This window comes from Peromyscus californicus, unplaced genomic scaffold (assembly GCF_007827085.1).
Source record: "Peromyscus californicus insignis strain IS unplaced genomic scaffold, ASM782708v3 Scaffold_10__1_contigs__length_136768540, whole genome shotgun sequence".
Classification (NCBI taxonomy): domain Eukaryota; kingdom Metazoa; phylum Chordata; class Mammalia; order Rodentia; family Cricetidae; genus Peromyscus; species Peromyscus californicus.
Genome location: NW_026294391.1, coordinates 31186612 through 31199650, shown reverse-complemented (window position 1 = coordinate 31199650; position 13039 = coordinate 31186612). Strand labels below are relative to the sequence as shown.

The following is a 13039-nucleotide window of genomic DNA, read 5'->3' as shown; positions in this document are numbered from 1 at the left end:
GTGCTAAAGAAGATTACAGATGATACTGGACAAGAAAGCAGTGGGAGATCTTTCCAAGCAGCTGAGGAGGCTATAAAAAGTTGTATTCTATCTCATGCTGAGGGAGCTCAGTGCGTGCCAGTTAGGTGGTGATGGGAGCATGAGAACAGCAAGTGCCTCCAGACTGGTCATTTGATATGACTCCTACAGCATGCACAAGCAAAGCTGCTTGATGAACTGAATTGTAAATAGCTGTGTGCCTCATACTTGGGATTATTGGCTTACTCTGGGTGGAAAGTTTAAAAAAAGAAAACTACCAAACTAGCCAAGTGTGGTAGTGCACATGCTTTTAATCCCAGCACTTGAGAGGCAGGCATATCTCTGAGTTTGAGGCCAGCCTTGTCTACAGAGAGAATTCCAGAACAGCCAGGGCCTCACAGAGAAACCATCTCAGAAGAACAAAAAGAACAAAAGAAAACTACTAAGCTGTGTGTAATGATCAGATTTTCCATTTTTCACTCTATGGCACAGTTATTTTCATCCACGGAGTCTGCCACAAACTGTCAAGATCACATGAGGTATATGAAGAAATGTTACCCATAACCAGAGTACCAGAACTTACACATCACGTGCTTTTTCTCGTCATTTAAAACTAGTTAAAGTTATCTCTAGTCCTTTGCATTCATTTGCACTCCAGAATGCTTTTTTTTTAGTGAAAGATGAGATTAGACACAAATATAGAGCAAAAAATTATCTCTAACTCAGAGCCTGTCTTATAAATTCCATGCAATTACAGTAACTTTTGCTCCTGTATATAGTTAAGACTCCTGATTGTAAACATCATGTAATACTATCATTACCTACAAAATGGAAAAGAGGATTATGTCAGTATAGATGTATCCATTCAAGAACAAGTTGCCTGGGTCGGGCGGTGGTGGCACACGCCTTTAATCCCAGCACTCAGGAGGCAGAGCCAGGCGGATCTCTGTGAGTTCGAGGCCAGCCTGGTCTACAAAGTGAGTTCTAGGAAAGGTGCAAAGCTACACAGAGAAACCCTGTCTCGAAAAAAAAAAAAAAAACAACAACAAAAAAAGAACAGTTGCCTGTGTTGAACGGGCTCTGTTAACTGGCTTGCATTGTTTTACTCACTGCTCACTGACCTAAGATTAGGGATGTTTTTTGTAAGGTTTTATACATTTCAAATCATGAAAGGTGAAGACCAAAATTATAGCAGTTGCAATGGAATCTGAGACAAATGAATGGAAAATTTAGAAGGCAGAGCAGACTTCATAGTTTATTGAACATAAATAAGTAGCAGCTATCAAGCATGCAGTCCACAATGCTACCTCAGGCAAATGTAAGAGAGTGTCTTTCACCAAGTGTTTGGATATGTAAGAAGCTTTGAGATTGGCAGTAGTTGAAGATTTCGGCATAATGAATTTAAAATGCTTATATAATTATAAGATGTTTGGTCATTAGGCAACTGGCCATATGACTGTAGGTCTTAGAAGTCTATGGTGGAGTTTGAAGGAGTTGACCATCTATAGTAGCTAAAGTAATGATTAAGAATGCGATTATCAGAGCATAGTGATAGAAGAACCAAGGAAGGGATTCAACGAAATGCTACCATTTAAAGAGAAAGCTAGGCCTAGGGCAGGGGGATATATAGCTCAGTGGTTGAGCTCTTGCCTAATATGTGTAAGGCCTTCCCCAGAACTGTGAGGGAGGGAGGGAGTGCAGGCAAAGTGAGTAGCCATTGAAGGGTTAGCAGTAAAAGAAAGATAAGTTTGAAATGCCTTGGCCCAGTCAAACCCAGAGATGCAATTAAAATTACAATTGAGTTTTGTTTTGTCTCTGGAAGTTTTGCAACATTTACTTTTAGCACTTTGGTTCATTTTCAGAATTTGATAGGAAAGGTCATTTTTTTTCATAGTTTGATTTTTTTAACATATCTTTTATTTATACTTATTTTGTTTGTATAGAGTGTCACAAAGTGTTGCCCAGGCTATCCCAAAACCCCTGGCTTTAATGAATCCTCTTTCAACCTCCCAAGTGGCTAGGACTACAGGCATGTGCCACTGTTCCTGGCCCACTCTTTATTTCCAATTCTGTTCAGTATCTTAGTCCTGTTCTTAGCTGTTAATAATAACCAAGAGAGACTGCAAGTGTCTAAAGCAGAAGAGTAGCTAGAATAGCAACTGCCTAGTTCCCAATATCTAGTCAGCCACCAGGTTCTGTCAAGAAATTTTTTTTCTACCTAGGAGTGATGGTGCATTCCTAAAATCTTAGCACTTGAGAATCTGAGGCAGGAAGATTATGTATTCAAGGTTATCTGTGGTTACTTAGTGAGTTTGAAGCCTGCCTGGGCTATGTGAGACGTCTTCAAACAAAAAAAAAAAAAACTAAATCTCCAGGCTTTTGCCCCTCCAAACTATTATCCCCCAGACTTAAGGAGTATCATCTATCTAAATTTCAAACTTGACTACCTTATCATCTTGCTTTTGTGCTTTATTGTTCTATAGTAAGTCCATATTTGTTAATATGGCTTGCAAAGACCTTCCTCATCTGTCTATTCTCAATCTCTTCCACTTTACTGGCTGCCATGTTCTTCTTGACAGCAAATTTCTACCGTAGCCACATTGTATTGTCAGTTCCTCAATTGTGACATTGTATTAGTTACTTCCTATTGCTGTGATAAAGCCCCATGACCAAGGCAATTTCAAAAGTGTTTAATTAGGCTTGCAGTTTCAGAGGGTTAGAGTCCATGATGGAGCAAAGGCATGATGGCAGGAACAGCAGCTCACATCTCAATGCACAAGCAGTGATACACTTCCTCCAACAAGAGCACACCTCCTAATCCTTAGCAAGCAGTTTCACCAACTGGGGTCTGAGTATTGAAAAATAGGAGCCCATGGGCGCCATTCTCATTCAGACCACCAAAGACATGTTCTCTTGTACCTTAGGGATTTCCTCCAGATCCACTCCTTTTTGTCTACCTGAGATGTTCTGCTTCCTCCATACCTTTTGTTTGTTTGTTTGTGATTTTTTGAGACATGGTTTCTCTGTGTAGCTTTGGAGCCTGTCCTGGAACTTACTCTGTAGACCAGACTGGCCTTGAACTCACAGAGATCCACCTGCCTCTGCCTCCTGAGTGCTGGGATTAAAGGCGTGTGCCACCGCTGCCCTCCTCCATACCTTTTCAAGTCCAGCTCTTGCCTGTCCTTGAGGTCTTACTTTCCTCTTAATCAGTGGTTCTCAACCTGTGGATCATGACCCCTTTGGAGTTGCATATCATATATTTACATTATGATTCATAACAGCAAAATTATGAAATTTTAAAGTAACAATGAAAATAATTCATTGAAGTAGCAATGAAAATAATTTTACAGTTTGAGGTCACCACAACATGAGGAACTATATTAAAGGGTCAGAGCATTCGGAAGGTTGAGAACTACTGCTCTTAAGAGTCACTTTCTACCATCACTCAGGAGACTGAGACAGAAGGATTCCCACAAGTTTGAGACTAGACTGAGCTACGTAGAGAGTACCAGGCTAATTGAGGGTACATGGAAAGACTCTCTCAAAAAAAAGTAACAGTCAAAAGTGACATTTTTGAAGCCATCTCCCAGTTCAGGTCAGGTATCTATGTTCTTCTAGCTGCTCTTGGTACTTGTTCATCCCATCAGAGACTTTACCTTGCTTTATAACTGATTCTTTGTCTCTTCCTCACTGAACTAAAGCTTTGTAAGGCCAGAACTCTGAATATTCTAACCCTCTAGAATTAGAGCAAAGCTAAGAAAAGCTAGAGTAAACTGATCCTTTGCACCATAACAAAACTGTGGTACTCAGGGAAGAGAGAGGGGAGATTGGAGTGTTTTTGTCACAAACTTATCCTAAAATTTGCTTTGTGACAAAAGGACTGCAACCAGGAACTCGAGCATCATCATCATAAAAGCTGAACAAGAATGCTGACAATATCAAGCATCATAGAAGTAAGAGAGAAGCAAAGAATTAACCTTGTCTTATTCTTCTCCTTCATCTGATGATAGGACCTGGTATCAAAGATGCTTCATGTAGATCCTCATCAGAGACTGACTGCTGCTCTTGTGCTCAGACATCCTTGGATTGTCCATTGGGACCAATTGCCACAATACCAACTAAACAGACAGGATGCACCACATCTCGTAAAGGTGAACAGCCCTATATCCAGTCATTGCTTTCTCTCTGGCCTCCAGGATAGACATAGCCAGCTGAGCCTCCAGGAAACCTGTCTCCATGCCCCAAGCAACTTTCCCTTGCATCTTGTTTATAAGTTCTTTGAGGGCATGGTGACACAAGGCGTATCAGAATGTCAGTAATTAAGTTAGCTTAAGGGAAACTTTTGCATTTTTGTCATTCTGTGTACATAAGTGTTCACTATCAGTAGAGATAGAATCTATGAATTTTTCTAAATGAAAGATCATGGTTTACAGCCTCTCATATTACAGGGTTGTAAAGACAAATGATCCTAAGAAAAATGAGGACTGCTCTATTTGAGCCCCTCCCTGTCCTTTCTCATACAAAATTTTAACCTCTCACATTGGCCTCAGTTTTAGTTATAATCTGAAAATTTGACCACAGGTTATTCTCGTTATGAGGCTGATAAAGATCTATATCATTTACATTATGAAAATCCCAGGGTGGGGGGGACATAACATTTATTTCATATTTGTATACATGTCATTTTTGTTGTAACCTTTCTTTGCTTTTCTCAGGGTGCCATGGCAGCTACATACTCTGCTTTAAATCGCAATCAGTCACCAGTTTTGGAACCAGTAGGCCGCTCTACTCTTGCTCAGCGGAGGGGTATTAAAAAAATCACCTCAACAGCCCTGTGAAGTGACCTCAGTGAGATATTTGGTACCATGATGTAAGCTGATAGCACAAGTTCTGGCGACAGGTAGCACATACCTGAGAGACACCTGCAAGCACACACTGTCCCAGCTGGTACCCATAATGCTGCTGCTCCTGCTGTTCCTGCTTTCATCTCTTCTCGCTTTAATTGATTCTTAGCAAGTTAGATTTTCCTGGAGCTTCGAAATGAAAATGGAAACATGATGAAGATATAATCACTGAATCAACACGAAAAATAATGAACACATGAATACCACCTAAAATACACTGAATAAAAGTACTCTTCACCATATAGCATTATTTTTATAGGAAATATTTCATGTCCCCTAAATATTCTTTTGTTAGTTATAGGGATGGACAGTTTATGTTAAGCACTTAGCTTAAACAATCCGTTTATATTAGCACTGTATCCCTTGTGCCATCCAACATTTTGTATGTTTTTGTAAACAGTTCATATACAGTACATTTCTGTACTGATTTCTTTAATGTATACATGCCTTGTTTAACTTGGAGTCTATTAATCAATTGACTATTAAATCTGGATAAATAGTTCACCTGGATTAACAGTATTGTTGGGAAACCTTAAAGATGGCCAGACTGATTGAACAGCTGTTGAATGTAATTCTCTCAAATTGTACATATCCTCCTCCATCTGTTTCACTGGTTTGTTCATTTGTTTCTTCAAGTCAGGTGCTCTGTCAGACTAACCTAAAGAGCTGTTAATGGTAGAGAAAGTTGTTGTGTGTGTGGCATGAAATCAAGAATACACCTATGAAGTTAATCCATATACTTTGTGATTTCTTAGGGTTTCCTTTCCTTAATTAAGGAAGTAATCCTTGAACTTTTAACCTTACATAGTGCTCATACTTAGTATTTGGCATATCATTTGAAATCTTGCCAACATACATCAAAGGCCTTTAAAAAATCATATTAAAGAAATTGGAAAAAGAAAATTTAGCAATTGATAATTAAAGCCTTACTGGATATTTCATGTTTAAATAGGTATTCTATATTAAACACTAATTTGAATGTAATAAAGGCCACAGGCCTCCATATGAAATTGGATTTAAACTTTATTATTCTAGAGAATAAAATATTCTTGGCCAAACAGTATCTGTTCTAACCTGAAGTCATAGCTGAGGCAGGCTCAATGACTGATCAGCACTGACTGTTTTCTGAATCCCTGCTGATGGTTTATAGCCATATGATGTTTCCTTTGACTTCAGTAGTGACCAGTTTTCATAATGGCCCCTGGCTCTGCTTCATGTGCTTCAGGATCTACATCTAACTTGCTGGTTTCCAATTTTATTTGACAAAAGAAACTTCTATACCCATCATTACCCATATCTTTGTCACACTACCCAGTGTACGTTAATATGTGTTGTAAAAAACATGAGCAAAGAAAAAAGTGATTTAGCTTACCTCATCAGGAATGTGCCCCAGTAGATGTGAGTCACTTACTGAGCTGCGTACATCAGAAATCTTCTCACTTAGAGTACTAGCCCAAGAGTGTGGTTTTTGCAGTTCATAAAAGACACTTGTCATTCCTTATCTTCTCTGCTACTAAAGAGAAAGAGAAAATCTCCAACACCACCTTTGCCCAAGCAACATGAAATGATGATTGCATAGAAACCAAATGTAGGGTTATCTTCTAAATAAAAAGTACACATTAGGAGGATGCCAGAAGTTCTACATACCAACTACTGAAGTTCTTGAGTATATGGATGCTAACTATTCAAAGTTGCTTTCCATTGCCTGGCAAGAAAGCCTTTGCCCCCCCCCCCTCTTCTATTCAGTGTGTCAGATTCTCCCATTTATCCTGTCTCTCATTTAGTTTTTCCTTATAGCACCATGCTGCCTTTCTTTCATATTATCACCAAAAGGAGCTAAAGTCAAAATTATGTAATTTTAGGGCAGTCCTATACTATATTATGATGCCAAATTTATTTCCTTTAAGAATTGCCTTCCTTATCTAGTCAAACTGCTAGTTTTATTGGAGAAATGAAGATTTCCCCAATAGATTCACAAAACTGAAGGCTTCCTACTGACAAAACAGGTTAGGAGCATAAATTACTTCTTCTGTGGCTCTAGTGTTCACATTGTCTTAGGGCAAACATGGCCGACAATGTAGTGCTTGTGCTGGGTTAGCCTTTCCATTTATTTCACAAAGTCTATTTCCTATAGGCCACTGTACTTACGGGATTAAGGCTCCTGAAGTCTTCTGCCTTTCACCCATTGCTGCCAGTTTTGGGGGCTTATCCCAGAGTTGTCAGCTCTGCTTTTATGTTTCACTGAAAAAGGAACTAAACTGACAGGACTCTTTTTACAGACATCTCTTGGTTTATGATGCAAAATAACATCCCAAGCAATAGAAATGTGTTTAACATAGCCAAGCATATACTGGAAACTATGAATTAAAATATGATGTGTTTTGCATCTTCCCTTTCAAGTGATGATATTAAATTAAGGTAAGTTTTTTGTTATTTTTTGTTTTGTTTTGCTTTTTATGAATCATTTCAGCTCCTTCTGTTTAAAAAGGTATCTTCTAAGTGCATTAATGCCTTGAATTTAACAGATGTAATGTAAATCTGTTTTTAACAAGCAACTCCAAAACTCTAAAAATAATTTTGGCAAGCCCCAAAGTCAAGATGCTGTGAAGCTGGCATACAGAAGAGTAAGTTCTGAGTGTCTAGAGAGAGGATGTAGGGTATGTGTGGTAGTTTCCACATTTCACATGCATTACTCTCCAAAGGACAGGTTGGGAGGATCAGCCATTTTCCATCTGTTCTTTAGACATGGCTTCTGTTGGGATCAGAAGACATCAAGAGAAGTGGGGGTGTCCTTAAAGCTGTGCCCATACCCTCAGTCCAAGAAGGATTGGAACAGAGAGTAGGTGCAGAGGCTTCAAGAAAAGGCATGTATTTGATAGGAAAAGGACCAGAGTAGACTCATCCTGGGATGATAGTTAGCCAAAGGCTTTCTAGACTTCAGGACCTTGGTATAGTTGTTCTTATTCACTGTGGAAGCCAGTAATACACATCTCAACATGACTTCGATAGTCTCCAGTCCCTGGCTTTTATGAATTACCTACAATATTTCAGGTTTTTCTGTATTTTATAAGTCCTTAGTGTGGTGATGAGAATTTGAGACTTGTGAAAGTACTCAGCTCTGGAACATAAAGGATCAAAAAAGGTCTATTTTCTGTGACTCACAAAAACAATGGATTCCATGGCTGATCTTGGTGCTTAAACCAGGAGGGTCCAGTCTAACTCTATCTGTCCCTCTGCAAGATCCAACTCCATGTGACTAAACTGGATGTATACTTTGAGCCTTATTTAATTCACAGAGAAGTTGACTTAATTCAGTGTTTTTATTTCAATTAATGAAAATAGTCCTCTTTTCAACCCCAGGTTGCTTACATTTTGCTGATCTCCCCCAAGTGACCATTGGTGGAGACCAATTAATGAAGGAATGAATTCAGTTTCTTGAGACTGTGGTATTCTCCAGAGCCACACTTAACCACTTTTTCCACTGAAGAATCTACACAGTGATAATGCCCAAATATGGATGGCCAAGAAGAATTTGTATCTACAGTGTGCTTTGTGTGTTTTTGACACTGCTGTATTCTGTGTTGCCAAGTGACTTGTAACTAGTTCCAAAGTGACAGTTCTCAAAAATTCTAGTAATTAAGTCAACTTAATTTTCGTAAACCTGGTGTCATTATAGGTCTCACATTTACCACTTTTTGTCAGTCTTTTACCTGTTCATAATGGGCATAGCAAGGGTTGGGATGAGAGCCTACTTTCCTACCTCTTAAGGCACTTTCCTCATTGTTTTGCCATATACCTTGAACTGCATGATAAACTGTTGAAATATCATGACTTTTCCCAGAGCAACTAGCAAGGTGTATGATGTTTTGACTAGATATTAGTGGAAAGGAAAACTTAGAGATTTAAGTCCAGATATATGAACCTCAAGAAAATGTCTTCTAGCACATACCATTTAAGTACAGTATATGGAAATGTATTTGAGAAGAGAGTCACTATAATAGTTCTCTCTAAGTAGATTAGTTCAATGTCCAATGAAAGTGAACATCTTTATTCCTATATTACTATCGTACTGGATGAACTGTATACTGAGTTTTTCAAACAAGTATTTAAAGTAGAACATTTAAGTACAAAGCAAGGGCATGAGGATAAAGACTTGGGTTGTGTTTCTGTAAGTGTAGTTTACCATATAAAGCTTTGTTTTTTAATTTAAAAAAGGTTTCAAAGTATTGTCATTCATTAGCCTACTTAATGATTATGAGTGATGAGTGTATAACTCAAAATCATATACATGTATTAGTTTATCTTAACTTTTTCCCTAAATAAAAAGGGAAGGTATACACCTAAAAGATGTAATTATTTTGCATTTTTGGCCATGGGTGGGAATGGGGTGGGTATCTACTTAAGCAGTTTTTAAAAAAGAAAAAAAATCACAAATATTTTTCTACTGTTATATATGATCTTACTTTATACTAGTTTATCTCTAGTAAGGCATGCCAGAAGCTCAAGCAAGGTACCATATCAAGGGTTCTAATGTGTTGTACCTTTTATTGGTGGGTAAATAGCATAGATGCTTGGCACGGCTGCCATAGTTATGAACTGCTTGTAAGGATCAGATTTCACTGAGTATTTTAAGTTGTTTTACTTAAGAGTTCAATCTGGGAAGTTTGCAAATCATACTATTAATGTGTAATCTAAGCTCTTTCCAATGTATCCATGAATAATCCTGGAACAATATTGCTTGTATTCCTGTCAAAGAACAGGTTTTGTAATCTTTAAAAGAAATGGAAATTTATATAATAAAGTTTCAAGTAAACCATGTATGTTCCTTTTATCAGATTATTTTAGTTATATAATTAGACCTTAAATATAAATATTTCTCTCCAAATTATATTTATGAAATTGTATTGGTAGAATTTAAAACAGGACTATTTCTAATTTAATAAGTGCAAAATAATTTTTCTATGCATCATCTTAGACTCATGTGAGCCAAACATCTTCCCAACTATCAGGCCGGGCACAAATGAAATAATCTTTTTCATGGAGAAGTCCAAAACTACCAGACTTGGCTCCAAAACTGCCCTTCTCCTTTGTTACCTTAGTTATCCTTTGGATTTCCTTTGCTATCCAGAGTGAACCTTGTAACCTCAGAGTTGATCACCCAAACTTCTTTCTCGGATGCATCCTGAATTTTCTTACATCCTTGCTTTTGTACTGTACCCACTGAGCAAAACTCCAGTATTTGCTGTTTGGTTAATTCTATATACATTTCTGGATATTGTATGAAACCATTCAATTATGCAAATGGCCTGCAAGTTTCTGTTTTCTAATTGCACTTAAATCCTTATAGTATTTGTCCATCGTTTTTCCTTATTGAAATCCATTCTCCCGTTATTTTTATTTTTTTTATTTTTTATTTTTTTTTTTTTTCCAGAGCTGAGGACCGAACCCAGGGCCTTGCGCTTGCTAGGCAAGCGCTCTACCACTGAGCTAAATCCCCAACCCCTCCCGTTATTTTTAAATAAAAATGTTTGTTGGGGAGAGTTAGAGGTGTTTTAGTTTAGTTTGGATTTGGATTTTAGAAACAGGATTTCACTCTGTGACTTTGGTTGGTCTGCAACTGAGTATGTAGACTATCCTGTCCCCAAACTTGGGGCAGTCATCCTGCCTCTGCTTCTGAAGTGCTGGGATTACAGGAATGTACCGATACACTCAGCTGCCATTTCTTTTCAAAATGTTTTTATTGAGATACAATTCATGTACCATAAAGTTTACACATTTAAAATTTACAATCCAGTGTTTTCAGCATATTTACAGAGTTGCATGGCCATAATGATAGCTTAGTTTTAGAATATGTCATCATCCCCAAAGAAGCTATCCTACTTGAACCCACCACAGCTGTCTTGCTTGGACAATCGTAAATGTCCACATGATTCTATTTCTTCTTTTGTCTCATACACACATTCTTTTTTTTTTTTTTTTTTTTTTGGTTTTTTTTTTTTGGTTTTTTGAGACAGGGTTTCTCTATGTAACAGCCCTTGCTGTCCTGGAACTCGCTTTGTCGACCAGCCTGGCTTTGAACTCACTGAGCTCCACCTTCCCCTGCTTCCCAAGTGCTGAGATTAAATGTGTGCACCACCACCGCCTGGCTCATACAGCCATTCTTAACACACAAGCCAAAATGATGTATTTAAAATCTACCAAGGGTTCCAAGTGATCTGGTCTCCTTACATCTCTGATCTTGATCTTCTCCCTCCCAAACTGCTCCCTGGCTTGCTTTGTTCTAGTTTGTTATCTGTTGGGATAAGTGCCATGACCAAAAGCAACTTGGGGAGGGAAGTGTTTGTTTAGCTTAAATGTCCTGATCATAGTCATCATAGTGGGAAGTCAGGGCAGTAGCCGAAACCGAGACCACGGGAGAATGCTGCTTACTGACTTGCTCTCTATAGCTCGCTCAGCCTGCTTTCTTCTAACTCCAAAACCACCTGCCCAGGTGGCATAACCCACAGTGAGCTAGCTGACTTGTCCTACATCAATTGTTAATCAAAATGCCCCACAAACATGCCCACAGGCCAGTCTGATGAAGGTAATGCCTCAGTTAAGATTCTCCTTTCCCAGGTAGCTCTAGTTTGTGCCAAGTTGACAAAAACTAAGCAGCACACTGGCCTTGGTCCTTCTTGAACATTGCAAGCATAGGTGCTGCAATGAGGCTCTTGCCTTTCCTGTTTTCTCTGCCTAGATATTTCAGGCCAGATGTCCACATGATTCACCTCTTCCTCAGTGATTCTGATTATCAGATGTAGGAACCTTGCTAAAGGAATAAAAAAAAAAACTGGTTTTCTCCTATGAGGTTTTACATCAAGTACTTGACTTTTAAACATGTAGCTATATACCTGGGATCTGATTACTCGTGTACTAGGCATAATTGCTAAACTCCTAACATATTGCATTAATTTCTGTGATGAGAAAACTGAGGCTTACAAAGATGATGTAACTATCTAAGATCACAGAGTAAGTTTTGTAGAATCACATTTAAACTCAAGTCTCTATAAACTCCAGAGCCCAATTATTTGGACTTTCAGCCAGGCATTGATTGTAGTTCACTACTGCAATCTTAGCACCATAGAGATGGAGGAAGACTGGGCTACACAGCCCTGTCTCAAAAAAAGTGTAAGTTGCAAACAACTACAAATGAAAAGAGAAAATCAGAACTTTCACTCACCTGTCATTTTTCATTTTTTGAGACCAAGTCTCGCTGTATTTGTAGGTATATGTAGATCAGGATGGCACACGCCTTTAATCCCAACACTCAGGAGACAGAGCTGGCAGATCTATGAGTTCAAGGCCATATTATATACATATAATTTAATCACTATTATAATTAATAGTGCTGGGATTAAAGGTGTGCACTGGCATGCCCAGCTTTCCCCGTTTTGTTTGTTTTAGAAAGGGTTTTTCTGTGTAACAGCTGTGGCTGTTCTGGAACTCACTCTGTAGACCAAGTTGATCTCAAATTCACAGAGATCCACCCACCTCTGCCTCCTGAGTGCTGGGATCAAGAGCATGCACCACCACTACCTAGCAGCCCTGTCACTTTTAATTACACTCTGAGAAATACATCTGTTGATGAGTTTCTCAACCTCAGTTCTATTCTTGTTTTCTCATTGGATAATCCTTCACTGAGGGCAGGAGATGTAGAATGTTTAACATTTCTGGTCTCTACTCAGATATCAACATCATTGATTCCTTCCTCCACTTGTGATAACCAGAACTGTCTCCAGACACTGCCAAATGTCCACAGTCCAGAAGTACTGTTAGATGATTATACCTTTATTTCTCTGTCATTTAGTCTCCCTCCCTATAGAGACAATGTTAAAACACTGATGTTTCCAGAAAGATTATTTAAAATAAGCCTACTTTTGCTGGGCAGTGGTGGTACAAGCCTTTAATCCCAGTACTCAGGAGGCAGAGCCAGGCAGATCTCTGTGAGTTCAAGGCCAGCCTGGGCTACAGAGCAAGTTCCAGGACAGGCACCAAAACTGCAGAGAAACCCTGTCTCGAAAAAAAAAAGACAAAAAAAATAAGCCTACTTTTAAATTTCTACATATTATTACTGGAAT

At 38.6% G+C, this 13039-nt stretch overlaps 1 protein-coding gene across 8 annotated transcripts in view; it reads left to right on the top strand.

The window, feature by feature from the left end:
- Positions 1–9740, top strand: part of Rps6ka3 (ribosomal protein S6 kinase A3) — a 107751-nt gene extending 98011 nt beyond the window's left edge. For all 8 annotated transcript variants that reach the window (XM_052728724.1, XM_052728650.1, XM_052728495.1 and 5 more), the window contains 2 exons: positions 4029–4169; positions 4734–9740. In XM_052728724.1, coding sequence (XP_052584684.1) covers positions 4029–4169; positions 4734–4856 — 264 coding nt within the window. In that variant the 3' untranslated portion in view covers positions 4857–9740. The remainder of the gene's footprint in view (positions 1–4028; positions 4170–4733) is intronic.
- Positions 9741–13039: the final 3299 nt, after the last annotated feature.